We start from the raw sequence: 21840 nt of genomic DNA, 5'->3' as shown, positions 1-21840 counted from the left end.
CAGAAATTCCTTTACCCGAGTCATCCTCGATCTCGACCTCTGCAACTCATAACTGACTCACCGGTATACCCCGAATCGAAACTAATACGACCCATAACCGTGCAATTAACTCGTCGATAGCAGACTCCCCCACTTAGCCTTAAGCTGCTATTATATAAAATTAAAATCCGTAAGATTTTCTCCTTCTCAATTACCAAGGTCTCGCACCGTTAACCTGCCAGACTTCTCGAAGTCTTTTATTAAGCCTTTCATGAACATTATGAATCTCCAGCCAAAATCACACACACGACCTCCTACCGGGTAGCAAGTAATATTCCTCGCAAAGCTTCATCAACATCACGTCACCGCTAGCTGCACACAGGAGATAACCCACATGTGGAATTCCTTACCGATATCTCCCAATGACACTGCACTGAGTGCAATGATCACGAAATTCATAAATTCTCCTGAGTTCATGCTCGCCCACCATTTGTATAAGTCTGCACTTTCCCTATTGACATTAACTATACGTAAACAATACCTTCCGAACTCAAGTCATATTGCGCCTGACACGATAATCAGATCTTCACGCCTCTATTCATTTCAAACACACTCCTTTCTGCCATATTCAATTTACCTTTGTACACTAGCCATCACTCCAAATAGAGTCTGCATGCCTATTCACATACTAACACGATTCCAAGCCATTCTACACTTCCTCAAGGCGCACGACTACCCTACTAGTGAATTCATATGCTAATTTGCCACTCTTACTTTGGTTAAATCATCTCTTTTAAGAAACTTCTCAACCTCTACTTCTCCTACTTGACCTGCTAGTACTTCAACCACCGCGAAATACTTCCCATCATGTCTTCCCTCATACTTTGCTACCCAACTGCTGCATCAAATCGAAATGTATTTTTGTCGCACCTGAACCAATAAAATATTACCGATTCTAAGTCTCTTCAAAGATTATCTTTCCCGAGCCATCAACATCAAAATACCCATTTGCAACCACCATTACTACACAACCACTTACTCTTCTTGAGTTCAACTCATTGACAGACATGCAAATTTAATTTGCCCCAAAATTTAACAACGTGGAAGATCCTTCAAAACATTCACACTCGAGACGGTACGTCGCATCAAAACGAAAATCAAGCACCAAATGGCCTTCCTTTACATTTCAAGAAAACACTTCTCGTCACATTCACATAGTCTTAACACTTCCCGCAGTTACGTCATACTTACCACAAAGACATTCCACTGCTCATCGAGCCACAATTCCACTCGTAGGGACATTATTAGACATATGAGTCCAAATGTATAGATTAAAACTGAAGCTACCGAGCCAAAACTATGGTTTAAACCTGGCCTCAAGTCCTCCAGACTAGCCCATCACCAAAACACATAATACACATCTCGAACCTCATTCATAAAATCACAAACCGGCGATGCACAACTGATACCGAGCGCTCATGTGCGCATACGAGATGCGTGAAAGGAATTCAAAGAGTTATGTCTCAAGCTGAATCATTTTCGCACGATAGAATACAAGAAAGTGAAATTTTCCTAAGGGTTCTGCAGCCTCCTAAAGATAAGTACATACGTCTCTGTACCGATCCGCAAGACTCTACTAAACCCGCTCATGACTCGTGAGACCTATGTAACCTAGGCTTTGATACCAATATGTCACGACCCAAAACTAACCCTGTCGTGATGGCGCCTATCGTGGAACTAGGTAAGCCGACTCATTTCCAAAACAAAATGATATTTTCATTTCAAAGATAATTTCAAGGTAAAAACTCCATTTAAAGAGTTCAAATCAAAGAAAAACAGAAGTGCAGAAAAGAAAAGCCCGACATCGGGGTGTCACTAGTCATGAGCATCTACTATAATCTGTCTAACAATATCAAGGCTAACTTAGCCTGGAAAATAGCTAAATACAACTAGAGGAAGATAAGAGGGAGAAGAGCAGGGGCTGCGATCGCCAAACAGCTACCTTACTATCTCCGAGAAAAACCTGCAACCAGAACACTCAATAACCGCTGCCGTGTCCAGCTACACCTGAATCTGCACGCAAGGTGCAGGGAGTAACGTGAGTACGCCAACTCAGTAAGTAACAACAATAAATAAAGACTGAGCAGTAGTGACGAGCAATAAAGCATGTAACGTTCATATCAGGAAATCTCAGCAAAATACCACATGCTCTTAAAAATCAGGATTTGAATCAAACATCTCGTTTAAACCCAGTTCCAGTAAAAATCATTTTAAAGACATTTTTCCAACAGTTTTTCAAACAAAGGCTCAATGCAAATGTGAGTAAAAATGATGAAATCATAAACAGCCCCTCGGGCAAACCTCACAGTCACTCTTGCCACTCGGGCATACCTCACAATCACTCTTGCCACTCGGGCATTCCTCACAATTACTCTTGCCACTCGGGCATACCTCACAATCACTCATCACTCGGCACTCGCACTCAGTAGGTACCTGCGCTCACTGGGGGTGTGTACAGACTCCGGAGGGGATCCTTCATTTCAAGCGCTATAATCTGCACGAACAACTCACGTGCGATAATAATAAAGTATGCTGCAGGCGGGCAGCCCCGATCCACACTCATCCTCACAAATCAGGCCCTCGGCCTCACTCAATCATAAGTATGCTGCAGGCGGGCAGCCCCGATCCACACTCATCCTCACAAATCAGGCCCTCGACCTCACTCAGTCATAAATATTTCAATCCACTCGGGCATTTCAGTAAAACAGGGCATTCGGCCCAAAATATTTATATGCATCAAAATAGAGTCATAAGACTGAGTTATGCATTAAACAAGTATAACCATGACTGAGTATAGATTTTCAATCGAAAATAGTGAGAGGATGATATAAAACAGCCCCTAAGGATCCAAACAGCATTGGCGTAAGGCCCAAACATGGCATTCAGCCCAATTTACAGAAATTCTTTCTAAATCATATAAGTATCAACGGTTTCAACAAAGTATGCAACTTTACAGTTGCTACGGGGCGGACCAAGTCACAAATCCCCAACAGTGCACGCCCACACAACTGTCACCTAGCATGTGCGTCACTAAAAATAGTAGAATAATACAAAATTCGGGGTTTCATACCCTCAGGACTAGATTTACAATCGTTACTTACCTCAACAAGATGAACCCAACGTCGAGAAAGCTAATCAATACTCAGGAAATTTCCACTCCGTGCGTATCCACCTCTGAATGCTTTCTTGTCTCCTCAATTCAATGCCAACGATCCGAAACTGAAATTCACCCCTTAATGATAATACAACGATCTACTTTACTAAGCAACTTCAATCTACAATATCAACATCCATTGGGACCAACATTAGTAACCCATTCCATAGTTTCATTGTATTCATAAATTTCATCGCCAAGATTACCATTCACCTTCTCTCTTATTTTCTCAAAAGTACTATTCATGCCATGAACTAGAGTTTTATAATCCAATCTTTCAACCATTAAAACTTGTAACAAATGCTTCAAATACTTCTAACTACTCATAATAAACGAGTTTGAAGCATTGGAATTACCTCTAGTAGATCAATCTTGAAAAATCACAACTTTGGTGATTTTTGTGTTCTTGAGGATTTGATGATGAAATCTTGTATTTGGATGTAATAATGATGTTAGAAATCATGTATATTGAGTAATAATCAACCCAAAATATCATTAATATCTTACCTCGGTTGATTGGACTTGATTTGAGCTTAAAATCGTCCCTTCACCTCAAGAACCCTAACCCCCAAATACTCAAAATATCCCCCTTCCCCGACCTTGTATTTATAGGCCCAGATTTCTGGGTTTCGGATGCGGACCTGGATGCTTCGCATCCCCACTTCACTCCTCTTTGAAGGTTGGATGCAGACCTGGACGCTATGGCTGCACTTCACTGCCAACCTCTCTTTCAGATGCGACCTCGGATGCTTCGCATCCGCAGGCTCCTCCACCAGCCTTTGGTAATTTGGTCATAACGTCTTATAGGAATGTCCAAATGACGAACGGTTTAAAGAGTTAGAAACTAGACTCAAAGATCTTTCATTTGATAGGTAATAAACCATATAACACTTCGTATAATGAGAGTTATGCTCAATAGAATTTAGGTCTTATGCGAACTCACTTGAAACTTTAATCTTATGAAATTTCCAACTTCCAAACTTCTCATTAACCATCCGAAATCATCCCGAGCCCCTCGGGACCTTAACCAAATATACCAACAAGTCCTAAGATATCATACAGAGCTATTGGAATCATCAAAATTAAATTCCGAGGTCGTTTACACATAGATCCATATCCGATCCACTTTTCTAACTTAAATTTCTCAATTATGAGACTAAGAGTCTTATTTCAATCCGAGTTCCTTTCGGACCCGAACCAACTAACCCGATACAACTCAACACATCTGAACAACACATAAATAAGGATAGATGGGGAAAACGGGATATAACTCTCAGAACGAACGACCGGGTCGTTACAACCTGTTCAAGTAAGCACCTCCTGAAGCAGCCTCGTTGCATCAGCAGGATCAGCCATGGTATCCTCCTCGGGAACAGTATTAGAGCCCGCGTGTAGACCTAATTTCATAGACAGATGAGTTTGAATTACCATGAAACAAGATGAGTTTGAATTACCATGATTCTTATTTTTTCACCCGTATTTAGGGGCCAGTTCTTTCCACAAGCGAGTCTCGGGCGTCGTAGCGTCCAAGATTTTTTGTACCCACCGGTCCAAACCTTCAATCACTGATGGAACCCATCGAGTTGCTGAAACAAACGAAGGATGGAGGATCAATACATCCATTAATTTATTTTAGTAAAAATAAATACTAAACAAATAGCTTACGAGTGCGGTTCCAAGCGGTTGGAAAAGATGAAGCCGTTGCCGGAATGATATCATCGGTGACAATTGTAATGAACCGTTCCATCCACCCACGGTCGTTGTCATCATCCATGCTAGACAATAAAGCATGGTGGCTACACTTGCAGAGGTTTATCATTCCCCCGCGGAAGATTTTGGGAGAAAAAAGATTCATCATGTGAGCTAAGATTAGCTCCTCTCCAGTTTCCTGGTACAAAAGCCGAAGGAAAGCAACTGTCCTCCATACAGAAGGACTTACTTGTTCCAAACACACCTGCTAACGGAGGCAAAACTCCGCAATCACGGAGTCAAGATCTCCGCTCAAAGAAAACGCACCCAAAGTAAAGGGATACATGTAAACATATGTAAAACCCTCATTGGGAAGGGTGACTCGCTCCGATAGATCAAGAGCGATAATTTCTAAGTCATGGCAGCGACAGTCTTCCTTCACAGCAGGAACGCTCGGAGGACGTATGGAAGAAGGATACCTGTTAAACGACCCATGTGGTAATAAGACTTCTAGGGATGATAGAGCCCACTGTTGGAGGAGCAAAGTCCTCGGCTTTATTTTTGCTTTTTGAGGAACCGATACGTTTTGAGGAAGAAGCCATAGTAAGAAAGAAAGGGTCTTTCGTTTGAAGAGAATTAGAAAAAAGATGAAGAAATAATATGCAAGTTAGATGAAGGAAGTTTGAAAAGTTATGAAGTATAAAGGGTGGAAGTTGATACGTATAAGTAAAAGTTTTGGTGGCTAAATTCATGGCCAAGATTACCTCGATAATCGGCAAAAGATGTGCTGAATCATGGGAAGACGCGTGTTCAGGGCATTAAATGCGGAGAGACATGCGTCTAATTAACCGTCTGAAGCCTTTAGAGGGAATTATAGTAATTCGCGCCGAAAGAGTGTTTCTACCAACTTTCTAGTAACACAAAGTTATGTCACCGGAAAGTAGGGGGACTATCTGTATTGGGTAAAATATGTTATGACTCGTGGCCGTCCGAGAAAGGAACATGTGGTACCCAAGACAGGGGATGACTAAAGACTGAAGATAATTGTTTCGTTTGTCACCGGGAAGAATAATGCTCATAAAGATTTGATAAATGCTCTTCTCCTGGTAGCATTCAATAGAGAATATTCATAGCATTAAGAGGAGTAACCTGTTACAAGGAATTTGACATTTATGTTCACCGTTACATCTTCATCAATGCCCTTCATAATTGACATTAAAGAAGGGCACGACCCTAGGACCTTCTTCATAGCTATAAAGAGTGAGCCCAGTTGTCATTGTAAAGGACACAAATTTTCTTGCAAACTTATACTATATTTTATACAAAGCTCAATCCAATCTTATCTTTCGATTTCTCGATTCTTTTGTTGTTGTGCACGAAAATCTTGTTCCCGGAATTGTTGCTCCTGCTATTTCGTCTACATCTTAAGGCTAAGTATTGCGTAACTCTTTAATTATTTATTTATTTCAGGATCAAATTTAATTCACTTATTTAGAAACCACATATAAATTCAACTGTACCGTTTTACGGATAAACGATATATCGATTAAAGTATTTGTTTTTAATACTTTAATTTAGAAAAACATCGATTCAAATTCAGACCTTAGGAAAACTAATCAAATGGTTACTATCTATTTTTAAATAAGTCCAATGGCTACTTTACTTATGTATCTAAAAAAATTATTTACTTCTATTTCTATATAAAAAAGTCTACTTTTGTATTAAAAGTATTAAATATTATTATTTTAAAGTACCTATAAACCTATTATTTCTAAAAAGATGGGAACCCCCAAAATTAGGGGCATGAGGCAAAAGACCTATTAGCTATAACTTTTGACCCGGCTCTCAATACAACCTAAGGAAAATTATACCCAAAAAGCTAGTTATTGAGGTGGGAGAGCTCAAGGCTATATAAACCCGCATAAGCACTTTGTAGTACCGTTGTGGGACTCGAATCTCATTCCTTGCAATAGACCATTATACAAGCCCTTTAAAACGAATGTAAAAAATAAGATAAAAAATAAAATTTATTTAAATATATCAACTGTAAAAACAAATATTATATTCGTATATCTCTTCTTTTTCTGAAAAATCTAAAACCAAACAGCAACCGAAAATTGCGAACCAAACGATCCCTAATTGACCTAGAATCTTGAATTAGATTAGACTCGAAATAAAGAGGAGTTGTATATTATACGCCTATCACTATGCACCAACCAATTTGTTTCGAAATTGAAAGAAATAACGGCATTTCACATGGTTTCTTGTTGGTACGTGGTTTTTTTTTTGGCTCGAAAGTACTTTAAATACGGATTACTTTCACATTACAAAATCCACCACCCTTTGAAATTTTTTTTCCCTTTTCCGTGAAATTCTCAAAATTCCTGTGCGTTGTTCTTAAAAGGTGTCACTTCTACCATTTTTTAAGGATAGATCCAAAAACAAGATAAGAATTGCAGAAATTTATCGAGTATTCACTATAAGTACACCTCTTAATTTATACAATTTTCTGTTTTGTTGATTTTCGTCACAATTCGCGCTAGTGACCGTAGTGAATCTACTGTTTATCTGGTTTTTTTTTCTTTCATCTAATTTGAATCCGAGATTGAGAAAGGGAATTTTGAAGATGAAATTTTGCAAGAAATATGAGGAGTATATGGAGGGGCAATTAGGGCAGAATAATAAGAAGCTGCCAAGAGTGGGTCTTAAGAAATTGAAGAAAATATTGAAGAAGTGTAGAAGGTGCCACCAATCACGTAGTGTTGCTGCAGATACTACTACTGTACATGACACCTTCACTTGCCCTCATCAATGCACAGGTTTGTTTATACAATTTTAATCTGTTGAATTAAAATTGTTTAAGCATATGCAAATCTGTGGTTGATTCATCTCTGATGAGCATATTTGCTGCTTTAGTATGATCCATCGTTGCATAATCAGATTATTTTCTATAGGATAGCTTCAAGTTGGCCAAAGAAAAAAAGTAAATAGATTCACCGGCTTTTGAGTTTTTGACAAGATATGCACTAGGACAACTTTAAAACTTGTATATGCATAACTCCTCTCGTTGCTTATACACGTTAATCTGTTGAGTTAAAATTTGCCTAAATATATGTAGATCTGTGGTTGGTTCATTTCCTGATGGACATATTTGCTGCTTTTGTTCTCATGTTCATATTCATATTATTTTGTATAGGATAACTTAAATTTGATAAAAGTGAAAGTAAAAAAAGAAGAAATTCGTTCCTTTTTGAGTTTTTGAAAATATATGCACTGGGACAACTTTAAGACTTGTAAAATCAATGAATTTTCTTGTTTCTTAGTACTATATTTTATCTCAATCATCTTATAAAGTTCTAACTTCTAATATTTCTATCTGACTTATATTGCTTAAAAATACTTAGAATCTCTTGTTGATTACATCTCTAATGACCATATTTGCTGCTTTAGTTTCACCCTGGAATTTAACTTTTATCGCATTTTCAGATTAATCTGGTGTAGATGGCTTGAATTTGGTAAAAGAAAAACGAAGAAATTCGCCCCATTTTGAGTATTTGACAATATATGCACTAGAATAATTTTTATTCTTTTAAAGCTTGTAAAATCAAAAAACTTTTCTTCTTGTTTCATAGATCTTTTATACCAATTATCATTATAAGGCTAATAAATCTATCAAGTTATATTGCTTAAACATATGTGGAATATCTGGTTGCATCTCTGATAAGCATTATTTACTGCTCTAGTTACATTCTGTAATTTAGTGTTTATCGCATTACAAATTAACTTAGTACAGTTTATGCACTAGAACAATGTTCAAGCCTGTAAAATCTAAAACTTTTTCTTTGTTTCTTAATATATCTCATCTCAGTCTATAAGTTCTAACAAGTTTTCCTCCTCTGTAGTTTGTGATGGAAGTTTTTTTCCATCTCTCCTTAAGGAGATGTCTGAAGTGGTTGGCTGCTTTAATAAATGTGCACAGAGATTGCTTGAACGGCATCTCTCCTCGGGTTTTCGCAAGTGTCTTATCTTGCTTAAAGAAAGAATACAAGGAAACCATATTGCTTTAGTTCAAGAAGGAAGAGAACTGGTCACCTATGCGATAATCAATGCAATTGCCATGCGTAAAATACTTAAGAAATATGACAAGGTATTTTCCTTTTGGGCAATTAATTCAACACATTTACTGAGTCATTTTGTTTCCTTTATTAACTACTTATGCCTATCTGTAGGTTCACTATTCTAAGCAAGGTCAGGCATTCAAGTCACAAGCTCAAAGTATGCACATTGAGATCCTTCAATCCCCCTGGCTCTGTGAACTTATGGCTTTTCACATCAATTTGAGAGAAAATAAGGCAAGAAATGAGAAGGCTCTTGCACTTTTTGACGGTGGCGTCCTGATATTCAATGAAGGGAAACCATCTCTCACTTGTGAGCTCTTTGATTCTATCAAGCTTGATATTGATTTGACCTGTTCTATTTGCTTGGTAAGTGCTTGCTCTTTCTCCATATCTTTCCTTTAATGTTATCAGCCAAGTACACCCCCACCCCACCCCACCCCTCCCCCCCCCAAAAAGAGTTCCCCTTAATTGAGTACAGTCAAACCACCGCCTCTTCTGTTCCGATATTTTTTTGGCTGCTATAGTGAAATGTTATTATAGAGAACATAAATTATAACATAATATAATAATCAGTTCCGAGAAAAACTTGACTTTTATAGTGAATGACTGTTATATAGGGATGTTATAGAGAGGTTTTACTGTATCACATTCAAAATTTTGCTTGAAACATAGTTCTGGAGAAAGGCTAATTTGTTGGTGTGTGATTTAAGACACGTCTTTTTGCTCTAATACAGAGCAATTATCTAACTGTTGCTTAACAATTAGAAACCTTTGCATATGAAAAGCATCAGACTTCAAATCTAGATAATGTGAACATCATTCTTAACATTTTTAATTGATGTCACTATAGTTGCAAAACTGTGATCTGGGGTTAGCTGGTTCTTAGTGTCAGTGATGAATGCGTTTTACTCTGTAATCAATTTATCCCGTGCTTGGACTCAATGATAAGTGGTTACGACTTGTATGTGCAACCAGCTAAGGCCTCAGAGCTGGTCAAGTATTCAATTTTGAAGTTGCAAGCTTGTCCATGATCTCTTTGTTCAGATAAAGAGATAGTTATTCGTTGGCTCTTGACTTCTTTTAGCTTGGATGGGGTGCTATAGTTTTTACGTGGCTGATTCAAGATACTATTCTGTGAAATATCTAGTACTTGGTAGTTGTTTGGTTGCCATGTTGGGTATTATACTTCCCTAGAATTTGGATACTATCCAAGTATTATGAACTGGATTTTAGTCTTTTGATCTCACGAACTGGATTGTAGTCTTTTGATCTCACGTCGAGTACACTAGACAAATAATAGGATATCCAGCAGCTAATCCAATCTACTAGAGTCCAAAACTTTTGCTCAATTTTGAGAAAGTATGATAACCAACTTCACTAGTTCACATGACTAGGACATCTATTATCATTATTTCTGCCTCTATGTATGGATGTGTAATTGACCATCGATGAAAGGAAAGAAGAAACAAGAGCGGGTTGCTCTAGTGGTAAGCACCCTCCACTTCCAACCAAGAGGTTGTGAGTTCGAGTCACCTCAAGAGCAAGGTGGGGAGTTCTTGGAGGGAGGGAGCCGAGGGTTTATCGGAAACAGCCTCTCTACCCTAGGGTAGGGGTAAGGTCTGCGTACACACTATCTTCCCCAGACCCCACTAGTGGGATTATACCGGGTTGTTGTTGGTGGTGGTGAAAGGAAAGAAGAAAACTGGAGGGGCAGTTTTGCATACATTTAAATGATATAGATTCATGTAACAACAGACAACAAAAAAACAAGTTTTTGAAAGCTTTATCTTAATTTTATTTTAGTTGCTCAACAATCGAATTATAAATTCCTGTGTAAAGAATTACCAACCCTAAATTCCTGAAAATTTTAAGATATTAGAAAAACAACTACAGTATAATTTATTCTGGGAATGTCATAAAGCAAAACTAAACATATGACAAATGTATTATTCTGCGAATTATGTATGTGATCGAATCAAGGAAAACATTAGATAGAGTAAACCTAAAATCCCAAATCATATCCGAAAACATAATAAGAAAATTAGCATTATACCTATTCTACCATTTTATTACGAAACATCATTAGTTGTATACAAAACAACATAAACTGTTAGTACCATTTCAATCTTGACTTCTTAAGTTAAGACATCTGGTATGTATTAACCATCAAAACCATTTCTCATTTTGCTTCATTGTTTATCACAACGAGCATATCCACCTAATTGTTACCCTCGCAGCTGTAAGGAGGTGTGCATGGAGTTTTGAGAATAGAAATCAGAGCAAAGAGCTCATTCTTGTTCTTTTGACTTTAAATTCTGTTGGTGTCATCAATTGTTAGTGTTGTTAAGCTAAAAGGTCGTTATCTCTGTAAGTTTCAACAGAGCACTTGCACTTCAAGTAAGGTTCCCTTCTATTCTAGCGTCCATGCAGAAACTTTCAATTAGATTTTCATTTGTCATCCATGTAGCAACATGCAGGATAAATAAAAGCAGTGATTAACTTTGAAAGTTTGAATCGTCTATGAAACAGTGCTTTAAATACGCCTTTTTATGCAGGATACCGTGTTTGACCCAGTATCTCTCACTTGTGGCCATATCTTCTGCTATATCTGTGCTTGCAAAGGTGCATCCGTGACCATAGTGGATGGACTGCAGGCGGCAAATCATAAGGAAAAATGCCCTCTCTGCCGAGAGGTTCGTTAAACGTTTGTTCTTTATTCAAAAACATCAAGCAAAGTCTTATATTGTGAATTATATGGTTTTAGAGCACCAATTTTAGTAAACAGTGGATACCAAATTGCCAATGTTTAACTGAATGGTACTGTCGTGTCAGAGGATAAACAAGTTATTTAAAATCAAAATATTCCCCTGGACTTGTTTCCTCTGGTTACAGTATAGCAGTTTGCCAATCCACCCCTTGAAACAAGGAAAAGGATTTCACGTGGATTTATGAACCCGTGGGAAACATGATGAAGACGTATCTGCTTTGCAGAATCTGATTAATAATACAAAGATTAATGTTATTAAGAAATTTGGGGACGTTGATAATTTTTGTTTAGTTATAGTTGATCTCTTTGTTTTCTAGCTTCTGCACTGGCTTATTTCTTCTCCAATTATGATTTGCTTGTACTGGTATTATGTGTAAATGTTTTTTGCTTTGTAACATAACATTCGTCTTATATTTTTTGTTATGTGAATCAGGAAGGAGTTTATGAAGGTGCTATGCGTCTAGAAGAGCTTAATATTCTATTGAGCAGAAGGTATCTTTCTTCTGTAATGCATGGTCTATTTAGGTTTATCAACGCCGAAGGAGTTTATCTGGTGCGTTCTTGTTGCTTCTGTTAGTTCTAATACAATTCCACTTTTTCGAACAGTTGCCCTGAGTATTGGAAAGAGCGCCTTCAGACGGAGAGAGTAGAAAGGGTTCGGCTTGTTAAGGAGCATTGGGATAATCAGTGCCGGGCATTCATTGGCGTGTAAGTTAATAATATCTGTCTCATGGTAGCACTAGAATTGCGTAGTGGCATTTGGTTCTGAATTTTCTTACATTTTCCTAAGTTCCTGTTGTGTAAATTAAGTGCTAGCATCTGTAAATAACTGCATATTTTTGTCAATGGTACGTCTTTTTGAGTTTAAGCATTCATGCTCACTTGTACTGGGTCAAGTAACTTGAGCAGTAATTTTGTAATCAAAAGCAGCAGCTTAAAACTTCAATTTGTAAGTTCTTGCTTTTTACTCATCACTTTAACAAAACTGAGCACTTGATAATGAGGAAAAAGCAGGAGGTGAGAAGAATATATTTCACTTGTAAAACGAGTACGGTACTATTGACATGCCCTTAGCATTAGAATATGTACAGAGTTGCGCGGATGCTAGTAAATTTTTGGGTTCTTTAATATTTTGAGAAATTATATAGTAAAACTATTATCTCTCTTCTACTGCTCCGGCCTTCTCCAATAAGCGGTTTCATTGTAACTAACATACCAACTACATCTGAAAAGCATGAGACTGAAATTAGTCATAAGTACCTAGTATTTATGCACTAAAATGATTCTTTTATTCCTATAAAGATAGTGTCGTCAGTTTACTTTTCCGCCTCTTCCAAGAATAAAAAATATTTGAGAATTTTTGGGTGGGAATATCTTTTTCGGATTCCTTTATGATATAGAGTATAGTTCTTTGTAAACCAAGGTGTAGTTCGGATTGGCACGATCGAAACATCTATTGATAATATAGTAACTCTTCTTTGGTTCGAAGAAACCCTTTCACTTTTCTACGTGCTTATTAAAAAGCGTTGCTTGGATCTTTACCCCTTATTATAGATGCAACCAACAATTTAGGTGATAAATAAAGACAATATGAATTAGTAAAGTAAAGTTAACAAATGTAGAATGACATTACCTCTTCATCAACTATTATGAGTTCTGAAAACACCTTCGTGCCTTTGGATTTTGTATGGTATTACTGTACCCCTTCGAATCACCAAGACTTTCATAATCCAATCGGATGAATATTTTGGTACCTTGCTAATAGGTACATCTTCGTTTTGATAATTCTATTTCAGTCGCACCTCAGATGGTTATATGGACAATGAAATAATATAATATTAAATATAAATAGGTTGTGTGGTTTCTATTACTCCCTCCGTTTCAATTTATGTGAACCTGTTTGACTGGGCACGGAGTTTAAGAAAAAATGAAGACTTTTGGAATTTGTGGTCTTAAACAATTCAAAAAGGAGCCCAGAATATTTGTGTGGTTATAAAAGCTTCTCTTTAAGGATATAATTGTAAGTTTAAGCAAAATTATTTCCAAATTTAGAAAGAGGTCATTCTTTTTGGAACGGACCAAAAAGGAAATAGGTTCACATAAACTGGAACGGAGGTAGTATGATTTATTGTGTCCCGGGGCGTATGCAGGAATTTTTATAAGTGGTGTCACCATTTTAAACGTGAAAAAAAGATTAAATTACTGTAATAATAGCATATTTAAAAAAACAACCAAAAAAATAACAAAGCTTATAAAGGAAGCAACAACATCCGTAAATATTGTAAATGTATTGTAATATTGTCCTCAACTCTAATTTATGATCCACTGGTTCAGTGTGATAATCTCTAAGAGGTCAGCGGTTCAAACCCCCTTGGGCATGTATATTTTCCAGATGAGGCACAAAAGTATTAAAACATAAAATGAGGCTGCTGAGGTTCAAACTTGCAGCCTCACATACTCAGCTCTTTGTAACAAGCAGTGTCATTTTATTATATTTTACTATTTTCTTGTTTCTTCATTTGGATTGAAGGTAGATCCGCCCTGATTGTGTCATTTCAAATACACAATAACTTAAAACATTCGTAGAAGTAGCAACAATTCGTGCTGGTGGTAGCTTTTATTAATATAGTGAATACATTGAAATAACCGTAATAACTTAAAAGTGTAACTTTACTAATTATTTGAGCGAGTATTCCTGGGAATTCGAACCTGTTAGAAGAGAACTAAACTAATTAATATTGGAGCGAGCGACATAATCTATTGTTTAGAAAAACATCAAGTGAAATCAAAATAGCATAAGCATAATAATACTTTCCTAAATCTAACTTCCAGTTTGCAAAATATTAATTAAAGGACTATTCTAATAGCATGAGCATACAAGAGATGTCAGATGCCTTTAAGCTTCTCTACAACAGTTAAATCGGCACATATGGAAATGGATGGTATTAAGAAAGAATATAACATACTATTTAGGCATTTGTTGTGATATATAGACACATATAAAAATGGGTAGAAGGAATACAACATACTTTGATTTAGACACTTTCAGTGAACTGTGAACATGAGCAGATTTATAGAATAAAAGCGTAATTTAATTCTATAACAGTCTTCAGTTTAAAAACAGGAATAATTTGTATTGGCGTGAGCTTTTATTAATATAGCAAACACATTGGAATAACCATAATAACTAAAAAGTGTAGTAATGCTATAGGTGATGACCTTGAAGTACCATATAAAATAATTACTAGTGGTAGGAGAATAGTACTTTCTATAGAATAATTGTTCCAATATAATTGGGAAAAAAAAACATTCATTGCTACACCCACTGTCCCTTTGCTATATAAATATGTTAACAAAGGCCTCTTAATTTCACTGTCACTGGAGCGATATGATCTATTGTTTAGAGAAAAATTAAGTGAAATTAAAATATCATAAGCATACAATAGGTTCCTAAATGTTACGTCCAATTTGAAAAATATTAATCAAAGGACTATTATAATAGCATGAGCATAGAAGATAGGTGGGATGCCTTTAATTAAAATCGACTTATTAAAATTACAGAAAAGGGCCACAACTGCCGCTAACCTATTCTTTTAGGTTTAAAAATACCATTCGTCCACCTATTTTATAAAAACTGCCCTCACTGTTAAAAATCTGGCCCATTCATGCCCTTATTTCTGATGGACCTCTGCTGAATAAAAATATTTTTTATTATATATGACATGGCAATTGATTATTGTTCAAAATTAAAAATCCCACTAACCCAGATTTGATCCGTAAATAACCCGCCCACGATCCATCTTAGTCGTTCCAACCTGTTAAGCCCTTTTTAGCCACTCAAATACCATATTCCATACCCGACTCATGATCCAATTGTTATTTAGGTTTCATTTGTCAAAATTTCATACTTTTCTTTTTATTAATTTATTATTTGGTACCTTATCCCTTTCCTTGTTCATCTTCCCCAACTTAATCACCGCTGACAGTTTTCCAACTAAATCACCGCTGAAGAACTATGAAGCTAATTTTCTCACATGATTTCAATTAACTCCAAAAATCTACATGGTAGCACAACAAATATAATTTTGTCAAAAAGATAACTTATTAAACCATAAAATCTTAAAATGAACCATTAATTTAATTTCAAAGAATACCAGATTTCACTCAGAAAATTGATTTAACAAAAAAATGTTTATTTAAAAATGAAATTAAGGCCAAAAAATCTGAGTGGGTGAGGGAGATCCGCGGGTGTTGAAGGGTGAAGATCTAAAAGTTGAAGCCGATGGTGGTCCTCTGTCAGCCATGGTGACTTATTGTACTTTGGCCATGGAGGAGGATGATTACAAAAAATGTGGAGTGGGAGGGTAGGATGGAAGAGGAGAGTGACAGGTGAAGTTAGGGCATTTTAAAAAGCGGTTCACGGGTCAGGTATGGATATTTTGGATCATGGAATGGGATAATAAGTGGATGTGGGGGTGAGGTTTTAATTTAAGCCAATAAAAAATTGACACATAATAAGTAATAAAAAATTTTCTTAATCAAAATAGGGCCGTTAGTTTTCCAGGGTATGAGTAGGCCGGAAAGTTGACGTTAGGGGTAATTTTTACAAAATAGGTGAACGAAGGGTATTTTTAAACCTAAGCGAATAGGTTTTCCGTTAAAATTAAGCTTCTCTATAACAGTTATATCGACACGTATGAAAATGAATAGAATTAAGTAAGAATTTAACATACTATTTAGACATTTATTGTGATATATAAACCATATGAAAATGATAGTTAAAAAACAGTATATTTTGATTTAGACACTTTCTGTGAACCCGTGTTATAAATAGCGCTCGCCTCAGCGCTAATAGCATGAGGGGAGGCGAGACAGTGTCGCCACAGAGCCTCTGTTGCGTTGCGTTTCGAAATAGTGCTCGCCTCTGCCTGCGTGGTGAGAGGCGACAGTATCGCGAGAAGCGACCATAGCGTCGCCTTTTATTTATTTTTTTTTAAAAAAGAAAAAAAGCAAAGACTCAACAAAAAGGGTCGTGATTAGGGCTTGACAACATATCTTCTTTAACTTGAACAAAACAACAGAGCTTCTTTGAGACTTTGACGTTCTGAACTCGCGAGCCATCGTCTTCTTCTTTCAGAAGCTTGAGGTTCCAGCCATTGAAAGTCCAGGTATGCTTTTTCTCCTTTCTTCTTTCTTCTTTTTTCTTTCTTCTTTCTTCTTCTTCTTCTTCTTTCTATTTTTTTTCCTCTATTTTTTGTCGAAAAGAACAGAAACAGAGGTCTGTTTTCTGCTCTATTTTTCGAGCAAAATACAGAGGTTTCTTCTTCTCCTTTCTTCTTTCTTCTTTTTTCTTTCTTCTTTCTTCTTTCTCCTTTCTCCTTCTTCTTCTTCTTCTTCTTTCTATTTTTTTTCCTCTGTTTTTTGTCGAAAAGAACAGAAACAGAGGTCTATTTTCTGCTCTATTTTTCGAGCAAAATACAGAGGTTTCTTCTTCTCTTAACAGAAAGAGAGGTCTGTTTTTGTGCTCTATTTTTTTTGGTTCTGTTTTGGCAAAATAACAGAGGTTTTGAAACTCTATTTTTGCAAAATTACAGAGGTTGTTTCGAAGCCCTGTTTTTGCAAAATAACAGAGGTTGCTTCTTCTCTTAACAAACTTTCTGTTTCTTTCAGGCCCCGTTTTTTTTTTTGTTTTTTTTTTCAATTATTGACTTATAGTCTCTTATAGAGTAGAATTAATTGCATATTGACTTGATAATTTTTTTTTCAATAAAACAGCGTTGAAATGTCATCCGATAGTAATAAACGAAATGATATAGCTTGGAATTATGCTATACAAGGCTCATCAAGATCCGCAATTAAATGTGTGTTTTGTGAAAAAACATATAATGGTGGGATAACTCGTCACAAGCAACATTTGATAGGTGGATTTAAAAATGTAGTACAAATGGATGAAGATGGTGAAATGAGACCTCCCGCCCTCCCCACCAAAAAAAACTCATAAGATATCTTCAAATAGTTCTAGTGGGTCATCCACCACGGCACGTATAGTGACAAAAGGTCCTCTCAATCTTTATTTCTCGGCAAAACAACAAGAAAAGGGAAAAGGTGAAGAAGGTCTAGGTTTAGAAGCCAAGAAGATTTTGAGAGACCGCGCCGTAAGTGCCTTTGCAGCATGGATGTATGATGCAGGGCTTCCTTTCAACTGTGTTAACTACAAAACTTTTGATAAATTCATTGAAGCTGTAGGACAATATGGCCCAGGAATGAAGCCTCCTAGCTATCATGAAGTTAGAGTAACTCATCTTAAAAAAGAGGTGAAGAAGATAGACCAAATTATTGAGGAGCATAAAGTGGAATGGAACAAGTTTGGATGTTCCATTATGATGGATAAATGGACAGCACGGAATGGAAAAATGATCATAAATGTGTTGGTGAACTCTCCAAGAGGGAGTGTTTTTCTTGAATCTCACGATGCTAGCAACTCTTCTACGGATGGAAGCAAAATGTACAGCTTGTTTAGAAAGACTATTGATAAAATTGGAAAGGAAAATGTTGTACAAATTATTACAGATAATGCTAGTGAGAATGTTAGTGCGGGTAGGATGATGGAAGCTATGTATCCACATATTTATTGGACTCCATGTGCTGCCCATTGTATCAACTTGATGTTTGGTGACATATTCAAGGAAAACCCATATGCTTCAGGTAACTTTAATATAGTTATTTATACTTATGTCCTATCCTATTAAGGATTAACTATAAAATTGTTATTGTTACTTTTACAGTTTTCACTAAGGCCGTCAGGGTATATTCTTACATCAGTCAGAGGCCGTTGTTGTTGAATTTGATGAGGAAATTCACAAATGAAAGAAATTTGGTGAGACCGGCCAAGACTAGATTTGCAACGACTTTCTTAACTTTGCATAGTTTTTACTTGCAAAAGAAAAAATTGAGAAAGCTAGTTCTTTCAAATGAATGGAAAGATAATAGATATGCAAAGGAAGTTGCGGGAAAAGAAACTACCAAAGTTCTTATTTCTCCATCATTCTGGAATGACGTCGTTCGGGCTCTTAAAGTTAGTGGTCCTTTGATTAAGGTACTTCGTATGGTGGATGGGGAGAGAAAACCACCAATAGGCTATCTTTATGAGGCTATGGATAGAGCCAAAGAGACTATTGCAGCGTCTTTTGAGGGAGATGTTAGAAAATATGAGAAAGTTTTTGAGATAATTGATATCAGGTGGGAGAATCAACTCCATCGACCTTTGCATGCAGCAGGCCATCTTCTGAACCCAGGATTATTTTACAAGAACACTAGAGATGAAACTTTGGCTTCAGAGGTGTGGATTGGATACCATGCATGTCTTGAGAAGTTGGTCCCTAATTCAGCGACGATAGATCAAATAGGGGAAGAGTTTGGTAGGTACTCACAAGCAGAGGGCCTATTTGGTTTACAAGCGGCCATTAGAGCCAGAGACATAAGGTCGCCAGGTAACTAACTTTAATATAGATATCCTTATAACTTTAAATTAATTTATTTGATTTATACTTATTAACTTTTAAAATATTTTTCTATAGTTGAATGGTGGAAGCAATTTGGATATCAAACTCCAAACTTGCAAAAGTTTGCCATCAAAGTACTAAGCCTAACTTGTAGTGTATCTGGATGCGAGAGAAATTGGAGCGTATTTAAGCATGTAAGAAGTAGATTTATTATATTAATATATTTTATATTGTATTATTATTAGTATCGATTAATTAATCTAAACAACTTATGCGCAGATTCACTCCAAGAAAAGGAATAGGCTTGAGCTATCGCGTCTCAATGATCTAGTGTATATTAAATACAATAGAACATTGAGGCGACGTTATGAAGCTCGCGATACCATTGATCCAATTTTGTTGGACAACATTGACGAGGCAAATGAATGGTTAACTGGAGCCCCCAAAAATCATGAAGATGAACAAGTGTATGAAGGAGATGATCTTGATTGGGGTACTGTTTCTATGGCGGTTGGAGTTGAGGAGAATATCTATGGTCTTAGAGGGAGTTCTTCAAGTTACAAGGGAAAGGGAGTAGCAAGTTCAAGCCGGTCCCTAATTGATGAAAACTCCGAGGATGAAGAAGATGATAGCCAATATAATGCTAACATTCATGAAGTTGTAGAATTTGAAAATCTTGAAGAAGAATAGACGTTGCTTGTTTTAGACTATTAGACTTTAGTTTATGAATCTACTATGAGTCTATGACTATCTATTGAGTCTTTAATTTTTGAATGATATATTTATTAATATATTATTGTTATTGAGTTTTTAGTTATATGTATATAATATTTTATGTTTTTGTATAAATTGTCGCTTCACATCAAAAAGGCGAGCGCTTCGCTGCGCGTCTCTTGCCTCAGTGGAGCGGGCCCTCGTCGCTATTTGTCACCGCACGCTATCCAAAACACTGCTGTGAACCGTGAACATGAATAGATTTATAGAATAAAAGGATAATTTAATATTTTTTGTTTAACTAAGATCCTTTCAAACGTTGATGTGATAAAACTCATTTTTAAAACATTCAAAATTATAGGCTGCAAATTTCTTTAAAAGCAAAAAATGCTGCTAGTATTTCCGAACAAAGTTAAAAACAAAACATCGTCAACTCATATTTTGTTGTTGTTATGAAGAAACTTTTTACATAACATGGCCGCATAGAGCTACTCCATGGTAGTAACAGAAAGGCTATTACAACAATTATAAGGACAACCATATTGTAAGAATGAAACTAAGGTAAAAAACTATTGAGTTAATATTTCAATATACATGCGTTCTACATACATCTCAACCAAGATCATAGGACAATTGAAACAAACACTACTGTGTTAATCTTTGCGAGACAACTTAATAGAGATACATAGTCAAAAGATGGTTTAGGAACTAAGACGAGGGATTCGAATTTCCTTCAGAGACACGTGACAGTAACAATATTCATGACAGGAGGCTCTAATATTATTTTCAATTTTCAGTAGTCTAACACCAGTTACCGTTGAATACTCAATATTTTTCCTTTTTTCCTTTTATCATTTTTTGTCTTCTTTTCCGTTGGAGAGGATCACGATAACTTCTCAAGCCTTTGGTTCACTTAGTGATAAGTGTGGATTTTAACTACTTATTAATACCTTCTTGCTTTAGTTTTAGTCCGAAAGTAATGATTTTTATTTCCAAATCTAATGAGATTGTGTGATTGCAGTCATGTTGGAGGATTGGAGCTCGAAGAAGAAATCTAACTCAAAAAGGAGTATTCCAACTCAACAAGTCAAATACAGGTAATGCAAAACAGAAGTCCGGTCCGCATAGTTAATTATGCGGCCACAAATGAATATGTGGTTCGCAGAAGCTGAAGTGCGGCCGCAGATAAACCCTTGAAGCCTCATAGGTGTTTAGTAGGAGTGTGGGCCGCGCAACAAATTGTGCGGCTGCAAAAGCTGGTCGCACTGACAAGTTTGATAAGTTTAGAGAAGCTGCAGAAGACCAGTGAGAAGCCTCTTGAGAATGCGGTCCGCAACCAAACTGTGCGACCGCAGAAGCTGACGTGCATCAGAGATAATTGTGCACCCGCAAATTTTCTCTTATTGCAATAGTAGAAGAAAGTGCGGCCACAGAACCTCTTGAAAGACTTTTTTGTCAGCGAAATTTTGGACACTATAAATAGACATAAAACACTTTTAGGGCAACTTTTGTATTCCCAACAGTTGTAGCGGTTATATTTTATTTTTTGGGAAAGTTATCAAAATTGAAGAAGACCCACTACTTTTATCTTTTAATTGTAGTTTATATCTTCAATTACTTCTTTTATTTTAGTTTCTATGTCTCCAAGCATGAATAACTAGATTTTATCTAGGGTTGTGACCCAACCCTAGTGTGTAAAACTTATGGGTTGCTAATATTAATGCTTGTTTATGATTGAATGTTTGTTATTTAGCATTGTTTATACTTTATATCTAGAATTAATGGTTGCAAACATTGATTCATGCCTATTTGACTTACTTCTTACTTGAGAAAGAGGAACCTAGTCTAGGAAAACTT

The 21840-nt window shown here is 36.4% G+C and overlaps 2 protein-coding genes across 2 annotated transcripts; both read left to right on the top strand.

Moving 5' to 3' along the window:
• The first annotated feature begins 7148 nt into the window (after positions 1-7148).
• LOC107760073 (putative E3 ubiquitin-protein ligase BAH1-like 1) lies at positions 7149-12693 on the top strand. The gene is made up of 6 exons (XM_016578093.2): positions 7149-7701; positions 8785-9029; positions 9112-9366; positions 11556-11693; positions 12201-12259; positions 12374-12693. Exons 1-6 carry the CDS (start codon positions 7509-7511, stop codon positions 12477-12479), a joined length of 996 nt encoding a protein of 331 aa, XP_016433579.1. The 5' UTR covers positions 7149-7508; the 3' UTR covers positions 12480-12693.
• Positions 12694-17549: 4856 nt separating this feature from the next.
• Positions 17550-19959, top strand: LOC142173526 (uncharacterized). Its single transcript, XM_075239130.1, has 5 exons — positions 17550-17724; positions 17816-18472; positions 18553-19257; positions 19345-19403; positions 19549-19959. The coding sequence occupies exons 1-5, from the start codon at positions 17550-17552 to the stop codon at positions 19957-19959; spliced, it is 2007 nt and encodes a 668-aa protein (XP_075095231.1).
• The last annotated feature ends 1881 nt before the right edge of the window (positions 19960-21840 follow it).

Source organism: Nicotiana tabacum, chromosome 19 (genome assembly GCF_000715075.1).
Source record: "Nicotiana tabacum cultivar K326 chromosome 19, ASM71507v2, whole genome shotgun sequence".
Lineage (NCBI taxonomy): Eukaryota > Viridiplantae > Streptophyta > Magnoliopsida > Solanales > Solanaceae > Nicotiana > Nicotiana tabacum.
The sequence above is the reverse complement of the archived record's forward strand: the minus strand, read 5'-3'. Positions and strand labels throughout refer to the sequence as shown.

What these genes read in the sequence shown, in the direction of transcription:
- LOC107760073 (XM_016578093.2), top strand. Translation starts at nt 7,509, where the DNA reads ATGAAATTTTGCAAGAAATATGAGGAGTATATGGAGGGGCAATTAGGG. An exon ending in TACTTAAGAAATATGACAAG is followed by an intron (nt 9,030 to 9,111) that starts GTATTTTCCTTT and finishes GCCTATCTGTAG; the next exon opens with GTTCACTATTCTAAGCAAGG. An exon ending in AATGCCCTCTCTGCCGAGAG is followed by an intron (nt 11,694 to 12,200) that starts GTTCGTTAAACG and finishes TATGTGAATCAG; the next exon opens with GAAGGAGTTTATGAAGGTGC.
- LOC142173526 (XM_075239130.1), top strand. Translation starts at nt 17,550, where the DNA reads ATGTCATCCGATAGTAATAAACGAAATGATATAGCTTGGAATTATGCT. An exon ending in AGTACAAATGGATGAAGATG is followed by an intron (nt 17,725 to 17,815) that starts GTGAAATGAGAC and finishes CGGCACGTATAG; the next exon opens with TGACAAAAGGTCCTCTCAAT. An exon ending in CAGAGACATAAGGTCGCCAG is followed by an intron (nt 19,258 to 19,344) that starts GTAACTAACTTT and finishes ATTTTTCTATAG; the next exon opens with TTGAATGGTGGAAGCAATTT.